Source organism: Rutilus rutilus, assembly GCF_951802725.1.
Source record: "Rutilus rutilus genome assembly, chromosome: 8".
NCBI classification, from domain to species: Eukaryota; Metazoa; Chordata; class Actinopteri; order Cypriniformes; family Leuciscidae; genus Rutilus; species Rutilus rutilus.
In genome coordinates, this window is record NC_140222.1 from 14,961,806 (window position 1) to 14,980,612 (window position 18,807).

At 35.8% G+C, this 18,807-nt stretch overlaps 1 protein-coding gene across 2 annotated transcripts; it reads left to right on the plus strand.

Annotated features, from left to right (window-relative positions):
- The first annotated feature begins 11,435 nt into the window (after window positions 1-11,435).
- Window positions 11,436-16,855, plus strand: LOC311295164 (SLAM family member 5-like). Of its 2 annotated transcripts, none has more exons than XM_084416399.1 (6): window positions 11,436-11,544; window positions 12,135-12,467; window positions 14,365-14,655; window positions 14,860-15,012; window positions 15,131-15,192; window positions 16,541-16,855. In XM_084416399.1, the coding sequence occupies exons 1-6, from the start codon at window positions 11,496-11,498 to the stop codon at window positions 16,586-16,588; spliced, it is 936 nt and encodes a 311-aa protein (XP_084272525.1). In that variant the 5' UTR covers window positions 11,436-11,495; the 3' UTR covers window positions 16,589-16,855. The 2 variants fall into 2 exon arrangements, with proteins under 2 accessions (XP_084272525.1, XP_084272524.1); XM_084416398.1 differs by having other exon boundaries at window positions 15,128-15,192; window positions 16,541-16,847.
- Window positions 16,856-18,807: the final 1,952 nt, after the last annotated feature.

Sequence of the window (18,807 nt, forward strand, 5' to 3'; positions counted from 1 at the left end):
GTGTGTGTGTGTGTGCGTTTGGTTTATATTACATTGTGGGAACCAAATGTCCCCACAAGGATAGTAAAACCTGAGATCACCTCCATTGTGTGGACCAGCCAGCGGTCCCCACGAGGGAAATGGGTTAATAAACATACTAAATTATATTTTTTTGAAAATGTAAAAATGCAGAAAGTTTTCTGTGATGGATACGTTTAGGGGTAGGGTTAGTGTAAGGAGATAGAATATACAGTTTGTAGTATAAAAACCATTAAGTCTAGAGAGTCCCCACAAAGATAGTGAAGTGAACCAGACATATGTGTGTGTGTGTGTGTGTGTGTGTGTAAAATAGAGAAAGTATTGGGAAGGGGGGTTCCTTCCCTCTTCCCTCCACTCATTTACTAACACATCACCATAACACACATCATGTGGACACACACAGATACAATATGTACAGCAAAACCACTAGATCTTTCACATAACAATTTGAAATACTCCTCTAAACATCTAAACATTAATTACCTAATTACCTAATTATCTAATTACCTAAACATCTTCCCTCGTTTATTCTGGTTTGCTTGTTTATTCTGCTTTGCTCCTTCCTCGGCCTCATCACTTGAGCTGCCATTCAAATTGTCACTGCTGCTGTCATCCTCACACTGTCCCTCTGTCGGCCTATACTGCTCATCTTCCTCGACTTCCTCACTGGATTCCTCCTCTGAATCTGATGAACCATCAGGTGGCAAAACTACAGACTTCACCTCTCTCTTTCTTGTACTGTAGAAACTGCTGACAGAAATTCTATGAAAACATGTGTACATGTTGAATTAATGAATAATACACATTTGAGAGTAAAATAAAAAAGTAATCATTTATCCTAAAAACCTTTATCCTATTCAATATCTGTAGAGAACAGGCCTCAAAACATAAGAATATCTGTGAGTGATCAACCCTGTTAAATACCCTTATATGGGCAATGTATCCCCCAGGATACAGGCATTCAATGCCTGATAATCAAAGTTGTGAGAAGATTATTTTAAAAATATCCACAAGAACATGTAAAACTATCCTTAAAAAACTATTTTCTAAAACAAAATCACTCTAAAATATCATAATCGTGAAAAATATAAAAACACTTAGCTCATGGCCAGTGTCTTTGTCCATGTATGCTGCCATTTTGGATTTTGATACAAATGTTTGGAATGTTGGCATAAAGTCACATGACCTGATTACATGACCCATCACCCCATCAGTGTTTCTCATCAACTGCAACCACATAATGCCCCTCCCCCCATGGCCCTTCCCCCTGTAAGCTGTAAATGATGTAAGCTGACTAAAAAATATTTTTTTCTAATATTTTGGATAAGAGTGGTAGCTAGCTTAGATATTGGCTGAAAAGTATTTGGATCTAAAGGATCTAGGCCAGGTTTTTTAGGAAGAGGCTGAACAACTGCATGCTTAGGACTTGAAGGAACACACCCACTGGTCAGACTTCAATTTATAATAATAGAGTAATTATAAAATGAAGTAACAGGAATAAACACTTGCTAACAGGAATGTGTGTCTATATGTGAGTGTGAGATAGTGTACATGGCCGTGTGTGCATAAGACTTTGCACACATGAGACTATTAAAGGGATATGCTATGTGCTAGTTGTACTTCACGGCGAAGGAGGTCAAAAGAGAAAGAGGAGAAAAAAGGGGAGGGGGGTTTCGAGTGTGAGTCACTGATCCCCTTGCAGCATTCCATAGTTGGGTGCAGCTGGTTCTCTCAATCTTCTTCGAAAGATACGAAAGACAAAGACAAAACGCTTAATTCATTTAGTAGTGGACTGGCTCCCATGGCATTTACATTGTAAAACTAATCCTAAATGTCTACAATTTAAGTAATTTCAAATGTAAAACTCATAAAACAGATGAATAATATTAGGCCCTTTCTCAACTAATATTGACACTATTAAGTCAACAAACCAGATGACTCTACTCACTCCTGTTACTTTAAATCATGTTATTTTTCATGTGAGTAAGGACTGAAAGTTACAGGATTTAGTTTTTAAGTAAAAACTTATCAAATACATGACTTATGGCCACATAACATACATGCTAATAGCAAGAGGACACTGAGCAAATTGTAGTGACTTACCTAAAATTAATATTTTTTTAAAATAAACAAATAACATATCTTTAATGAAATAATTTAGTAACGGGATACTTTGAAACGTGTAATCGTCAATGAGTGGACTCTCTGAGATGCTGTGAGTGAGTGGAAGCAGGGCTAATTTGCATACTCATAGAACCGTATACTAAATGAGGCAAGGGTTGAAAGGCATGACGGTTTTTGTTTGTTTTTTTCAAGGAAAAACAAACATTTAAATGTCCTTTTGGTGATAAAAATGATTGACTACAGGGGGACTTTAAGAAATGGGCATGGAAATCTGTGGAGAGGTGATAGTGTAGAGAGAGGGTACAAAAAACAAAAAAACACAGAAGTACACTCATTATACAGAGTAATACATATTAAAATGTAAGTGGGTGTAAAAACAATGTAAAAACATTGATATGCAAATTACATACAGTGTACAGATGCATTGTATTGAATGGGACTATCCATTTAGCCATCGATTAATTCTGGTACAGTGCTATGCATAAGTTTAGACACCCATGCTAAAGTTGACTAAAAAGAGGAATAAAAAATCATTTTTTGGAAATTGAACTTAATGCCTTTGTATTTAAAAATCATGGTTTTCCCATTATGGTTGAATCACAGAAGCTACACCAGTTACCTTTGCCAAGAGATCTCAATTTATTATGTATCATGTGTCAGACAGAGAGAAACAGGCATATAAGAATAAGGCTACATGAGAGGTCTTCATTCCAGATTTCTCTGTTCCCCATTTCTTTATCTTCTCATCCCATCATGCTAGATGTAAATGGTTTCTCTGGCTTTATGTTTCTCTGCCATTATGTTTCTCTGCCCTTATGCCTCTGTTTCTCTGAGGTGGTACAGTAAGGTTGAGCTTATACAGAGCAGCTTCCTTTTAAGGTAACAAACTATGTTGCTTGAGCTTTAAAAATAGAACGTATATGTCATACGAACACATGGCACAATTCACTTCCATATTAAGAAACTATCTTTGTTGCTTACATCTGCATCATGTTACATTGTACACACCCTCTACAAAATATAGCTCATCCACCTGTCTCATGTGACATGATCTTCACATGGTTCTGTGCTATCTATAGTCTCCTCATGCACTCAGCACAGACACATAACTCTGGCTTGACAAAATACATTATGAAATTTAGAAATTATGAAATTATGAAAATGAATAAAGAAAAAATAATACAAATACATAACATTAAACAGTAAATTTTTAGTCTTCAGCCTTAATTAAAAAAAAATTAGGAAAAATCCAACCTTTAAGGACACCAATTTTCTTTGTGAATGAATAATGTATCGTAAATAAATAAATGTTCTTCCTTAAAATACAGGGTGCATAAGTCTGGACACCCCTATGTTAAATTCCCATAGAGCCAGGCAGATTTTTATTTTTAAAGGCCAGTTACTTCATGGATCAAGTTCCCTTGGCCTTTGGAACTAAAATAGCCCCACATCATCACATAGCCTTCACCATACCTAGAGATTGGCATGGATTTATTTCAGTTAGCCTAACAGCTGGTTTGCATTGAAAGATGATCTTAGAAATATGATCTGGAAAGTACTCCATGCAAACCTCTAGGTATGGTGAAGGCTATGTGATGATGTGGGGCTGTTTTAATTCCAAAGGCCAAGGGAACTTTATCAGGATGCAAGATGATTTTTTTATTCCTATTTTTAGTCAACTTTAGCATGGGTGTCTAAACTTATGCATATCACTGTATATACCAACATACAGAATTAATTGATGGCTAAATGGATAGTCTCATTCAATACAATGCATCTGTACACTGTATGTAATTTGCATATCAATGTTTTTTTTTGGGACAATGAAAAAAAAAAGTGTAATAATAATAATAAGAGTAATAATTAATAATAACGCCCTTGCCTATAGACACAAATGTATAGTTATCATAGTTGAGAATCATCTTTATAAAAAATCCTGAAACCTAAAAATTGATCATTCAAGGAAACAAGGAAAACATACATGTAATTTAATGTCATTTTATTTTTTAAACTGAGTCTTGGTGTCCACTACAGTGTTTCTTATGCTCTAAAAAAATTAAATTACATAAAAAAATACTAAATAAAAAAAAAAAAAGCTCGGTATCAGGAGGTATATGCTATTTTATGGCATAGTTTATTGCTTAGTTGAATTCAGTGTGGATTTCAATCTTCCAAAGATTGTGAAGGCTACTGTTGAGTAGAGCTCTTCTAAATTATTTTATTTTAATTACTCTAAATAATTAAATGGTGTTGTTTTCAGAGAGAAATAAATTGTGTCCTTTGAACTACTACATTTTATAGTATAATTTGATATTTAAATATGGTGTAAATGCTGAGCAGAGACTAAAAGTATTTGAAATTATTGTCTTTTTATTATGTTTATTATTGCTGTCATAGCAGCAAATGAATTAAGATGACAGAATCACATTACTGATGTTATAAAAAAAAGAACATATTACAATGACAAATGAGAAACAGATCAAATTTAGTTAATTAAGTTTAAATCGGCTCTAAGGAAACAGAAATGGGCTGTATTTCTCAAAAGCATCATAAGCAAGTAGATTGTATAACCATTCCCAGCCAGCACAGCCATGTGGGGCCCAAATGGGTTTGACCTGGGCTATCTAACTGGGACCCAGACAGTTTTGTCCTCGGTTTCCATGTAGGCCCCACATGGGTTTGCCCAGATGAAATGAACACTGCTTAGTGTGCACAGTACAGGCTGTTAAATGTAACACTTAATCAGTGTTGGAGGTAATGAGATTATTAAGTGATTGAATAATGATTGTGCATTATTGATGAACACCTGCTGTTAACAAGCATAATCACTGAAGGAAATAGAAACACAAGAACTACTTCCAGCCACAACCTTGGATGTAGGGCTGGGAGATATATCGCACGATATTGTTATGCGCATCTCATCAGTAAAGCCGGTTCCTTGATTAGTAGTAAATCACCATCACCTGCTTTCAGATGGAGCGGCATTTACTACAAAGAGCCGTAGTTAACTGACAAGCTGAGCCAAATCACATCAATATCGCGGACGTATCGCCAGCGATAATCAATGCGATATGGCTCAGCTTGTCAGTTAACTACGGCTCTTTGTATGCAGCAAAAACTCCAGTGTTAATTTAACACTCCTGGGAGTGTATGAGTCTACACTCAAGAGTGTTGAAGTTAATGAGATAATTAAGTGATTAATTTAGTGATGATTGAACATTATTAAGACACCTGATGATAACAAGCAGAATCACTGAAGGAGAAAATCACAAATTGTAAGTTACCATTATTGTGATGGGTAGTTGCTTTAGTTGGGCTCTTGACCCTTTTATATGTAGGCCTACTTTAGATTTTGTTTGGCTGTTGTATCTGTGTTATAACTGCCAGATGAACAAAGAATAAAGTGATCTGATGGTGTTGGTTATATTATGACAATCATCGTTTGTGCTTGATCACTGAACTCCTTATTTGTTTATTTCTGATATAAATTTATGTTGTTGACCACAGAATAACTAGCCTGGGTGCCAGCCCGAACCCCGCCCACAATATTTTTTGGTCGGGAAGTTCGGTCTGGACTCGCTCCGTTGAGGAGCTATTATGCCCGAACAAAAATTGTTTGGACCAATCAAATTGTCAGAGCGGGCTTTATACGATGATGGACAGATAAGCAACGGTAACGTCATCATCCACGTCATCAACGAGCGCTTGGGTTGAATTCAAATGACTGCCGCTGAAGAATTGAGATTTCACGCTTACAAATAAGTCAGATAGAATAAATGCATATTTGGTAATGGGTAAAAGTCAATCTGATGAATGTATAGAATGTAGATCCAAGGAAGATGTTGAACACGTATTATTGCATTGTAAGAAATATAGGGATGAGAGGATGAGATTAAATCAAAAGATAAATCAGGTAGGAAGAAAGTGGAATATTGAAGGTTTGTTAGGCACAACAGGAGATGGGGTAAAGGATGCACAGAAAGCAGTTGTACAATATTTGAAAAATATCGGAATATATAATAGGATTTAGGTAGCCTAGTATCTAAATTTTTTTTTTTTTTTTTTTTTTTTTTTTTCTAAATGATATAGTCATGATAATATTGTCTCATGTTACATACTCCTATACAGTAGGTGGCGGTATGCACCTTTATAGTCATGGTTGCAATCTGCCATAAAACGAAAAGAAGAAGAAGAAGAAGAATGCATATTTGGCGTGCTGTCTGAGGAGAGGCTTCGGGCTCGGTATTCGGCCCGAACCCAAAGTACTCCCCCCGTATTCCTGGCTGTGGAAGAACAAGCCAAGAGTGAGTGCAGGGATGCTGAAAACTGTCATGTTAGGTGAGTTGACCGAGTGAATAAATATATGCTTTCCTCTCATGCTGATAGACGGTTGATTGGATTGATTATTTGAATGTGCTCCTCCTGAAATTTGTTTATAAAACATCATGTGTAGATTCCGCCATCGCGTCTGTTATTCACCTTATTCCGGAAGTAGCACTAGGTGGCGCCATCCGCGTAATCTCACTTCCTGGTTTAGCTACTTAGCGCTTTGTTTGCCCTGGTCCAATCTGTTATCTGTCTTGATATAAGTAGATAGACTATAATATTATAGCCAAATGCGTTGGCCTATGGTTATTAACAACTGCTGCAACGTACTAAAGTACATTTCACTTGAAGCTTTTGAAACAATGCCACAATCAAATTATTTAATAGCTGTGTCTTTCTAATAGCTATTACTTAGTTATGAAGATGTGCACAAACACTACTACATGTAAAGTTTGAAACATTATTACACCACAGTTTGTTTGCTTAATCACCAGATACATTTGCAGTGTATAGCCAACAGATGAGAAAAAAATAGCCACGAACTGGTGTAGAAAGAAAGTAGAGCTTTAACTAGATGAACAAGAGGGTAACGTTAGCTTAGCTAACTGCTAGCTGCAATTTCTTATGGTTTGATCTCTAACACAAGTAATGGCTGTAAAATAAATCCAGCGACTGAATTCTAGAGGACCATAGCTTTCAAACAAGGTATAGCATGTGTATGTGTCCTGTAGTGAGACCATTACAACATTAGATGTTTGTGGCTAATGTAGGCTAAACACTACACATCGGCCGGGCTGCGATCAGACAGGCAGACGGGTCATATAAACACCTAAAAGTCGTTTAAAAAATACCCCGAGAAACAGTGCATTGCTGTGCTGTTGGTACACACGTACATAGCACATTTGGCACAAATTAGCTTATCTTATGTGACATTTTATCAGTGAGACTTCTCTGCAGTTCTCCTCGAAATTGAATGAGGGTCCGCTAAACCGGAAGGTGGTTTACAACGGAAGTACTGGACAGAAGTAAAAGTGGGCGGGGCGGAATAAGGTGAATAGAAGATATCGACAGCGCATTAATTTTAAAAGAGGAACAGTGAACCGCGATCGGAAACATGAATGAAAAACATACGTCACTTACTCCGTTGCTCTGATTGGTTGTAGGTCTATCCAATTGAGTGCAGAGGAATTTTTTTTCCTGGTTCGGTTTAAACACGCCCCATAATCAAAGCTCAATGGAGAAGTATCAGACTCACATTCTGACTAGAATTGAGTATGACGACGTCAGGCTACAGAATAACTGATTTTCTGCATAAATATCCAGAATTTTAGATGTAATATAAAGGATTTCTTAAAAGTTGTTTAAAAAAAAAAATCTTTCTTTTAGGCACACACAGACATCAAAATTCAGTATATGCATCTCAACAATGGTGACGAGCAGAATATTCAATTACGAAAAGTAAATTACATAGGCAATTCAGATCATAATTTATTCATACCGCAATGCATGATGGGAGCCATTAATGAGTTGTGATTGGTGGCAGCCACTGCAACATGCTTTATTATTGTCACCATTGTTGAGATTCACAGACTGATTATTGATGTCTGTGTTTCTAAAAAAAAAAACTGAAAGTATTTTGATCAGAACAATGGTTATTAAATATTATGGGTTAAAAGAAATATACTGAAAGTCATATGCTGTAGACTCACAAAGCTGCTGCTAACAAGGTAAACCAAACTATCTCAATAAGTTTCATTTTTCAGATCACAGCATGATTGTGTCAAAACATAACCAACACTATCAGATCACACTTTTGTTTGTTCATTTGACTGTTATAAATCAATAACAGCAGACAAACAACATTTAAAGTGAATTGAAGACACCTGATGTTAACAAGCAGAATCACTGAAGGAGAAAATCACAAATTGTAAGCGTTTTGGCGATCAGTGTTTGCTTTAGTTGGGCTCTTGACCTTTAGGAGGGAACTGCAAGACAAAAGCACTGAGTTGAACAGACGACAAAGATGAATGAACACACGCTTCAGTATGAAACACACAGCTCATATATTTATAGTATATTATTAAATCGAAGCATTTGTGTTTTGAAAATCGCAATAAGCAATATCAAGATTTCTATTTAATGCTGGTATATTGTGCAGCCCTAGACTAAACTGTGTGTGTTCAAAATTTGTTAGGTCAAATCTGTCCTAAAATAGTAAGCATTTGAATTTCCATACTTACAATATTTAGATCACAGAAGACTTCTCCGTGGTCAGTTCAGCTCAATCTTTTGTAAAACAGAGACTTATGAGCTTCTTAATTTCAATTATATATATTTTTTTATTAAATACAGGTTAATTAATTAATTAGTTTACATAAACGGTACTAATATATAAAATAAAAGTAAATCAAAACCAAATAATTTGCAAGCTTTCATCTTCATGAGGCGCAATGGCAAGGCATCCAACACCGGAGAGGCCGTCCTTGGTGAAACAGCGTCTCACTTTGACATTCCTTACAATACTTTTTATAGTCCACACGCCCTCCGCACAGATTCAGTCCTTTACAGACAATCTGTCCAATCCGAAGTCTTGAACTGTCCTCCATTCTGGAAACCCCCTTCTAAACTCCATATATAAAGCTCTTTCCTTTGTTCTCCTTTGCTTGCTGCTCTGGACCCTCTGCCTCTCTCCTGCGTCTCATGCTCCTCATCAAACGGGTATTGCTTGCCATTTCTACTTTGCTAAGATACATGCTTTCTACTACTTAGTGTTATTACTACCTACTGTAGTTTATTCTTTCATTTGATTAAATGCTTAAACATCGAATATAGTATAGTAATTTCTTTCATGCATTATCATAATAAAAAACATTTACAATACAAGTTACAGTGTTTTTCTTAATAAACCAGATTCATAATAAAAACCTTTACAATACAATTTGCAGTGTTTCTCTTATACAACACTCTCTCTTACAAGGTTACAATTGTGATTAATATCATATTAGCCTATATATCCTCCTGAGACCCGAGAGTTTGCCTGGTGTGCATTTTATAATTGTTATTGCTATTTGGGATAAGTAGGACCTAATAAGTATAATAACTAAAATTTGTTTTTGTACAGGAAGTAGTTTTTGCAGAAAATGATGTCCTCATGTGAGGACAGTGGGTCTATGATTTACCATATGATGTCCTCATGTGAGGACATAGTATGGCAATCAAAAAACAAACTTAAATGGTTGTAATTCAAGAATGCTTTGGAATATAGACATATGGTTGGTCTTGTTTTTAAGAAGACATTTGCCAGATTATTGTAGAAGTGAAATGAATAATGAAAGTGAAACAGAAAAAAAGTTATATAAGTTTGAGTTTATGAAAATATATAATGTAAAAATAAAATTACTGGGTTGCAATATTATAAAATGTATTTTACTCTAAAACTGCTAGAAAATTAAAGCCAAAGATCTAAACAAGTTGTGTTCCAAATTTTAGGTTGATATCTCAAAAAATGAGCTTCCAGTAAGATTTTATTTGGGTGCAGTACCAAACTTTTTCACTAGATGGACAGCCAGCTTCCTTACTGACCATATAAGGGCGTCTCCATTTTCATATAGGTTTTGAGTGATCTGAACCATGTCTTTACATAATTTCATACAATTTATTAAGTATACATCCTATTCAGAAATAGTATGGGTGTTTTGGTAGTATTTGATTTGATTTTAACCTCTAATAAACATAAAAAGAGCACATATGTGCGTTATAGCTCGCTGCCGCATCACAAATCGAGAATCCATAATATTTTTCTTTATATTCTAAACATTTTCAGACCTTTTTTTCTCATAACATTTTATTAGTGTTATCTTTTGAACTCTTGGCATGAAAACAAACTGAGGTTTCTACCAATCTTTCATGATTTTTCATGTTTATTTCTATTTCAAAATAAAGGCCTAAACATGCCTAATGAATATGAAATATTCTTGTTGCAAATTGATAAATTGCTGCTCTTCTGTAATTTATTTAAAAAAACAGCCACCAAATATGAAAACTAGAGATTGTAAGCTTTCAAATGATATATAATTTGTCAATATTACTTTAGGTTTTTACTAAGATATTATTGTTCTAAATATATATGGGCAAACGTCCCAGGTGGGACGGTGACAGTTAAGGGGATAACGTAATATAGGACAATGTCCTCAAACGAGTGCTTCACTTTTACTGATGTCCTAGAGTGCTACTATTACTAAAATATGTCAAATTTTAATCCCCATATGATGATAGAGACAGTATTGTACATAAATACATTTGTTTCATTCATATAATTTGAATAGATTTTTTACCTGGGTCATTTTTCTTTCGGGAACTGGTGTAGAAGTGTTAGGGTTAGGGTTAGGGTCATTTTCTTCTCACTGACATTGGTGTAATGTTGTGATATCACCACAAGATGGTGTGGGCAGTGTCCCTAAATGTGGCCAACATGTCTTAAGATTTACAAATTTGACTATCATTGTGTCAAGAGGCAAAAATGTAATGTCCTCATATGAGGACGCAGGGTCTCAGGAGGCATTATAAGAGAATAAATTGCATGTTTACTTAACAATATCAACAGAATGTAACCTGGTAACCTGTCATTTACATTTGAAAATAATTTGAGTCTGGCCTATGGCCTTTTAAACCTGCTCTTCATTAAGGAAGAGTTTAGAATTATTACATTATTTATTACATTGGAAATAGTTTTATTTAGAGGTAAAGTCAGACTGTGAGGTTCATAAAAAGCAAAACAGGAAGAAGCTCTTCACCTACAAACTAAACACGCATCAAACAATGGCCCCTTTCTTGCAAAAGCTGTTTGTCCATCCAGCAGATCAAACCATATTTCTGAAGAAAACCCGACCACAGCGGTTTCAGTCTGACTCAATAGATGAGCTGCTAGAGTTTTAAATAGAGTTGTGGGAGAGTTGTGGGAGGATTCACACATGTTGAGTGCTTTCAGCAGATAGTCTTGTTAGCTCGGACACTGACGGGTGAAGAAAATGTTTCATATGTTTGTTTTGTTCTGTTTGTGCTGGAGGTGTCCAACTGGTAAGTTTTAAAAGCAGTTTATGGCTTAATATTTCACATTTGTTTCAGAACAAAGTGATAAACTGCTGCTATGGTTTAGATTAGACTACTTACACTTGTTATTGCAAATCAAATCAAACTAAGACTTTATTTTGAGATATACATTCAGGTCTCGAGTTGTCAATATTGTAATTTTCATGCCTGGAAAAGGCATGGGAATATATTAAAATGTTACAAGCCATAGAGAATAATGGAAATGTCTATAATGAAGAAACTCGAACAGTGGAGGCTCAGAAATGAAACAATCCATTGTGCCGCTTTCAAAACTCTGGCCTTTTTTTTTATTTTATATATATATATATATATATATATATATATATATATATATATTAGTTTCATACAAAATGGACAAATGGAAATTCATGCCCAGCCATCATTAAAATGATTTAAAAATACTTCTGCAGTAATCATGAATGAAAACAAATATACTACAAATTAATTTGTCAAAACACAATTGATATTTACTTTCAAACTGTAACTTATTTAATCTTTCACAAACCATTAGTCTTAAGCCTTAATCTGCATAAAGCCTTTTTCGGTTTGTTCTCCAGACGTGTTTGGTTATGATGAAGTGAAGTCAGTGTCGGTGATGGAGGGAGATTCCGTCCTTCTACACTCTGATGTCACTGAAATACATGAAGACGACGATTTACTGTGGAAATTTGGAGCTGAAAACTCTCTCATAGCTAAAATCAATAGAGAGAAACAAATCTTCTCCACATATGATGATGTTCCTGATGGGAGATTCAGAGACAGACTGAAGCTGGACAGTCAAACTGGATCTCTGACCATCACAAACACCAGAACCTCGGACTCTGGAGAATATAAACTTGATATATTTGGAGCTGAACATTCATCAAAAACCTTCAGTGTTTCTGTCTATGGTGAGTAGAGAGTTTATTTGTCCAAATGTTCACATATTATTGTTTTAGTAAAGGAATATTCTGAGTTCATCCCACAAATGAGTTCACCCAAAAATGAAATTCTGTCATCTGTCAAACCTGTAATGGTGATGATACACTGGGCAGCTTTTTGAGCAATTTTGCCATCAACTGGCAACCAGGTGAGACACAGGGCCCACGACAGATCTAAAGTCTTCAGATAGAAATGTGTTGACCTTCCTCAATGCCCAAGCAACATCTGCAACATTGCTTTCAAAAAATTGCCCCGTGTATCATCACCTTGAGACCTTCGTTCATCTTCAGAACACAAATGAAGATATTTTTTGTTGAAATCTGAGAGCTTTCTGAACCACCCATAGGCAGCAACGTTATTGCAACTTTCAAGGCCCAGAAAGGTAGTAAAGGCATTGTTAAAATAGTCCATGTCTAATCTCTTCTCTCCTCGAAGTACAACACTTCCAGGTTCATCGCCAGGACGCCGGCTCACTATTGGGCGTCTCCTGCGTCAGCATCACACGCATGTGTCGTGGTGTTTACGTGAACAGCGTCAGCCAATAGTGAGCCGGCGTTCTGACGTAGAACCCGGAAGTACTGTACTTTTTTTCTACAGTACGTCAACAGTATAAGAGAATGACATGGAAGAGAAGCGATTGTTGAATAAAGTCTTTATTTTTAGGGGGGTTTGCACACAAAAAGTATTCTCTTCACTTCATAACCTTAAGCGAACCTTAAGTGAGACCTTGAACCACTGGAGTCACATGGATTATTTAACGATGTATTTACCTTTCCGGGCCTTGAAAGTTGCAATAACATTGTTGTCTATGTGGGGTCAGAAGAAACCTCTCGGATCAAAAATATCTTCATTTGGGTTCCGAAGATGAACGAAGGTCTTACGGGTTTGGAATGACAAGAGTGAGTATTTACTGACACAATTTTCCTTCTTGGGTGAACTAACGCTTCAAGATATTTTTTAGATTTTAAAGTTTTAAGGTTTTATGAAACCTTAAAGAGATTTCTGTCCCTCCATTGCCAGCTACACAACTACCACTTTGATGCTTTAAACCGTTCATAAAGAGATCATATAACTAAATACAAAACTAATCTTCACGGTTCTTGCAGAAGCTCAAACGTTGCTGCGTAACACGAGAATGAACCGCAATGGTTTTTGAGGAAGCTTCACTATCGGTCAACCTCTTGCGTTGCTGTCAGTGGAGGGACAGAAATCATTTAGATTTCATTAAAAAGATCTTCATTTGTGTTTTGAAGATAATCAAAATCTTACAGGTTTGGAACATGAGGGTGAGTAAACGCTGAGAGAATTTTTAGGTTAACTATTTTTTCTTTAAGCTCAATTCGCTGAATTTATGGCATAAGGTTGATTACCACAAAATTAATTATGATTTGTCCCCCGTTTTCTTAAAAAAACAAAGACAAAATGGAAGCTTATAATGGGAGTCAAAGGTCAGTTTTTGGACGTTTTAACAGCAGAAATGTAACGCTTAATTTATTATATAAGAACATTACACAAAACTTACATTAGTTTTTATATAAACACTTACATTAATTATTTTGATGAAACCTGTGAATTATTTGAGCTGTAAAGTTGTCTTAGGGTTTTAGTGTTTATGGTGTCCAGTGCGACAAAGTTAAATATAACTTAACACAGAAAAGGTTAGTGGGTGATTTTTTTTTTCTTCTTTTTTTCACATTAAACTCATGTTAACACTCATATTGTTCACATCTTCTCTCTGAACTACTGAAACAGTATTTTAATGTTTGTGGATCGGCCCTGTTCACTGCCATTGTGAGTCTCATTGTCATTGTTTTTGCATTTCTGCTGGAAATAAATTGTGTTTGTTTATTCACTCATATTTTCCAGCTCAACTGCGCACTCCTTACATCACCAGAGACTGTTCTTCATCATCATCATCATCATCAAATTGTTCATTGGTGTGTTCATCAGTGTTGAATGTGAGTGATGCGACTCTCTCCTGGTACAAAGGAATCAGTGTATTGTCCAGCATCAGTGTGTGTGATCTCAGCATCAGTCTCTCTCTACCTCTGGAGGTGGAATATCAGGATAAAAACACCTACAGCTGTGTGCTGAACAATCCCATCAGCAACCAGACCACACATCTGGACATCAACACACTCTGTCACACATGTGCAGGTACCACAGCACTGATGATAGATGTGTGTATTTACTGACCTGGTCTGTTTCTCAAAAGCATTGTAAGCCCAAGTTGATTGTGGAGACCATTGCCACCAGTGTTCTCTGTGATCAACTTCTTTCACAATGCTTTTGGAAACGCAGCCCTGGTCTCTTTTGTTGAAGACTGACTCATTCTTTATGCTTATAACTGTCTCTCTTTAGCCGTTACAGCACTGCTCCCACAGACTCTTTCACAGTCTCCTTCAGTTCCTCCAGTCTCAGTGTCTCTGATAGTGTTGATCTCTGTTGCTGGATCTCTGATGATTGTTGCTATAGTCGGGATCTTCTGCATCTACAGGAAATGTAGAAAAATAGGTCAGGAATTCTATTATTAACTATGAATATTAATGCATTTGAATCAGATATATACAAAATTCTCTACAAGAATGCAAGCTCTGTTGTTTTTAACTCATCTGTATTATTGTTAAAGCAGTTCAGACCCAGGAGGAAGACAGAGCAGATTCAGCATTGTGTAAACCGACAACACGACAAAAGGTAAGATCCTTCATGACTGTTGCAGTCAGTTAGTCAGATTGAAGTTTGCTGCATCAGACGGTCAGTGAACAGACCTGTGAATAACAGTCCATCCATTATTATTATTATTGCCTTGGGTGCCGATTAAAAAATGTTTTTTTTTAAAGCATGTTTTTATTTACATTAAGTGTATACTGTTTGCAACTAAAAAAGTTAATTAGCATAAATCGAAATGTATTAGCACAGAAAAGTATTGCTTTTTACTCAAATGAATTTGCAACGGTTGTTTTGTCGTGTTCAGTGTAGACACAGTGTCTGTACCCAGCTGTCAGTACCCAACATTCACTTTTGTGTTAGCAGAAGAATATTTTTTTTTTAACCTTGGTTATACATTTTAGTATGACATACAAACGCTACGATCATACATGATTTCATCCATCACGGGTTAAAACGATATACTTCGATGTTTGCCGTGGGCGAGGAGACTTAAGGCTTAGCACAACATGCCTTCAGACGGGATGTGGAATGCTTGTCCTTCAGACGATCTTTCTCAGGCGCTCTTTTTTTATTAACCACAGAAAAATTTTTCCCAACATGAAAATATACATGGGCACCTGAAAAAACAGGGCAAGTTGGCATTTGACCCCGCATTTTAAGGGAGCTTTACCTTTTGAGGGGCCCTTTATCCCCCAGAACTATTACTTACATTCACAATTTTTTTTCTAAATCACAAAGTTTAAGTTATCAGCCTTTTATTTTGCAGGAATAAATGCCATCATCCGAACCTACAGGTCTGTCCTATTATATGTACACACATATCACTGCATGAACTACATATTGGCACACAGTCCGAACAGTGGCTGAGACAGAAAAATTGAGGCTGTTGTTGTAAGCAGCTTAAATGAAGTTAGAATATGCTTCATGGAGAGCTATATGTCGCTTTCTCATTCTGTTTGTTCTGAATTTGAACACCGAACTTCAAACTCATTGATCCCATTTGTTCATTTTTGAAGATAACTTTTGCCTGTTTGGTTTAGATTTAATGGTTTTGGACTGCTGAGCCCTTCCTCAGCCCGGGGCCGTTGCATTAATGCTGCCCTGAATGTAGGCCTACCTAAATGACTTGCATGTATGATGTCATTTCCTCTAGCTGCTGTTCTTGTGCTTCAGTGTTGATGCTACAGTTCTACATTGTGAAATAACCAGGAGGCATTCATTTAAATAAATAAAGAAAAAGAAAATATGTTAAACATAGTGGAATTTGTCTGCAATTAATTTCCACTCTGAGTGAATTTGAAGCAAAATTCTATTATTAGCTTTTAAACTGTCGCATCATCAGGTTCCTGATTGAGTTTGTGTTTCCTTACAGAAATCAAAGACGGATGCTGTGTATGAAAATGTCCCCAAAAAACGATGATCAAATACTGTATGTACTGGATCTGATGTTAGAGTTAGTACTGCACACTGACTCACACCTCTTGACCACATTTATTCTCAGACAGAATATCTGTTTTGACTTCACTCTTTGTATCATATATTTTGCTATTGTGGTGTATGAAATTCTATTTTGATTTAGTGGTTCCCCAATATAATAGCATCCAGAAACTCAACTAAAATGTTCTACTTTTAATTTATCATATGGAAATATATAAACATTCATTATTAAATATTAATCACACCCGTCTCTGTGTTCCTTTGTCTGTAATTTACTGTTCCTCAATTATTATTTTTAGGGAAACTTGACTAGATATTAACCTCATTACATAGTGACTGCAGTATCACACAATATATGGAGCTATACATAGATTCTGCTGTTCTCATATAGAGGAACCGCCTAAGAGCATGACTGCTGATGGCTGTTTGAACAACAAACCTATTATAATTAAATTGTATTTAATCAGCAGTGTAATTCTTGTCATTCTGCTGAGCTCGTGTTCTGTGAGGAGTGACTGCAGTGATAATAAATCACACCAGTTCCAGAACAACAGCAACACATCTTCCAATACCTTATCTTAAGACATATGTGGATATTTCATGATAAAGTCTTGTCATTATTACTAGATCAACTGATAATGGGGTTTACTGATATATTTGACTGGTAAACACTTTTCTTCTTTGGTCGTGAATCGTGATAAATGTGGTGGGTTTTTGAGGACTACCAGCAGCATCAATGCACGTGAAAACTAGAAAAGAAATGCACAGAAAACCTTTTTATTACGGTAAGTGTGATAATTGTGTGTTACTTGCAGTGCATGTGAAGATGACAGGTTATCTCAATTGTATTAAACGAACCCATTGTAATCAGTGACTCTGAACACTGGATGCTGCGCCTGCGCCATGTGACACGACAAATCCGACAGTAAATTATGTTTAAAGTCTTTGCTGATGTCCTGTTCTGACAGCCCTGGTGTTGCAGCAGACCCCGCCTCCAGAGACTCGGCAGATATCAAGAGTCTTTTATCAATGTCCATATTCAGAGTGCAAAAGGATATCAATTTAATGTTCACCTTTTCACAGTCGCGCAACTTCTGACAGAGTTTTCATGTTTTGGGGTTTTTAACAAAAATAATAATTTGTAGGCCTACCAAGTAGGTGCAAGTAAAATGCCCCCACTCTGACAAAGCATTTTGCTTTTATACATTTACAGCAAAATCAGATTACAAGCAGTTTTATCTTAAAATTAAAAAGACAAGCCAAAAATACAGTAGATAAATATGAATATTAATTAATGAACCATGCTGAAAATCAGCCTATTTGAAAAATTGTGTTAGCTGATGCTAACTGGTTAGCTAACTAGCTAGCTGATGCTAACGAGGTAATTTTTAAATATAAAATCCAAATATTTTTATCCAAACACCTAGTAAGATTAAATTTGATGGAAAACCAAAGGATGTGTTGTTCAGAACATACATGGTAACCACATTAATTATGATAGTGAGAAACGATGACCCCTACCCCACTGCAGAGCCGCAGAGCCACTGTTTTACCCCACAGCAGTTTTGCTCAACTGCGTGCACATTGTGACAAACTTCTGGATGAGGATGACGAAATAAGGGCCCAATTTTATATTTTATATTTTAATGATTATCTTAAAAGGCCATGATGAAGTATGCATGTGATAAACAATTTAATGTCTATATAACTTTGATTATTTTCTAAAGAAGATGACTTGTGCCAATAAATATCCCTGTACACCAGACACTTTAATTTTCAGGTTTGTTATAAATGTCATTATTATATATTTTTAGATTTAATGTATCAATCACCGGGATTGCATGAGTAGTAGACCAAACTTTCATTTGTCTGAGATCCCAAGACTCTGTGTAAAGTGTGTTAATGTGTGTTGGAAAAGTGTTTTTGCTAATTATGTCATTTATGTCATGAATTCTCATTTGTGAATAAAAAATCACAGAATCAGTTGATCTTTTAATCAAAATGAAACTACTATCATGATTTACTTTAATATTTTGTATTTAAATGTACAAATTACTACATGGTCTATTATGTTAGCTGCTAAATAAATGTCATTAATATGTGATCATTTTAATTGTTGTGGAAAGCTTGTAAAATAGAACTAAAACATTTCATTGTAAATATACTGCTGTTTTGCTCATTCCACAACTTGAGTTCCATCAC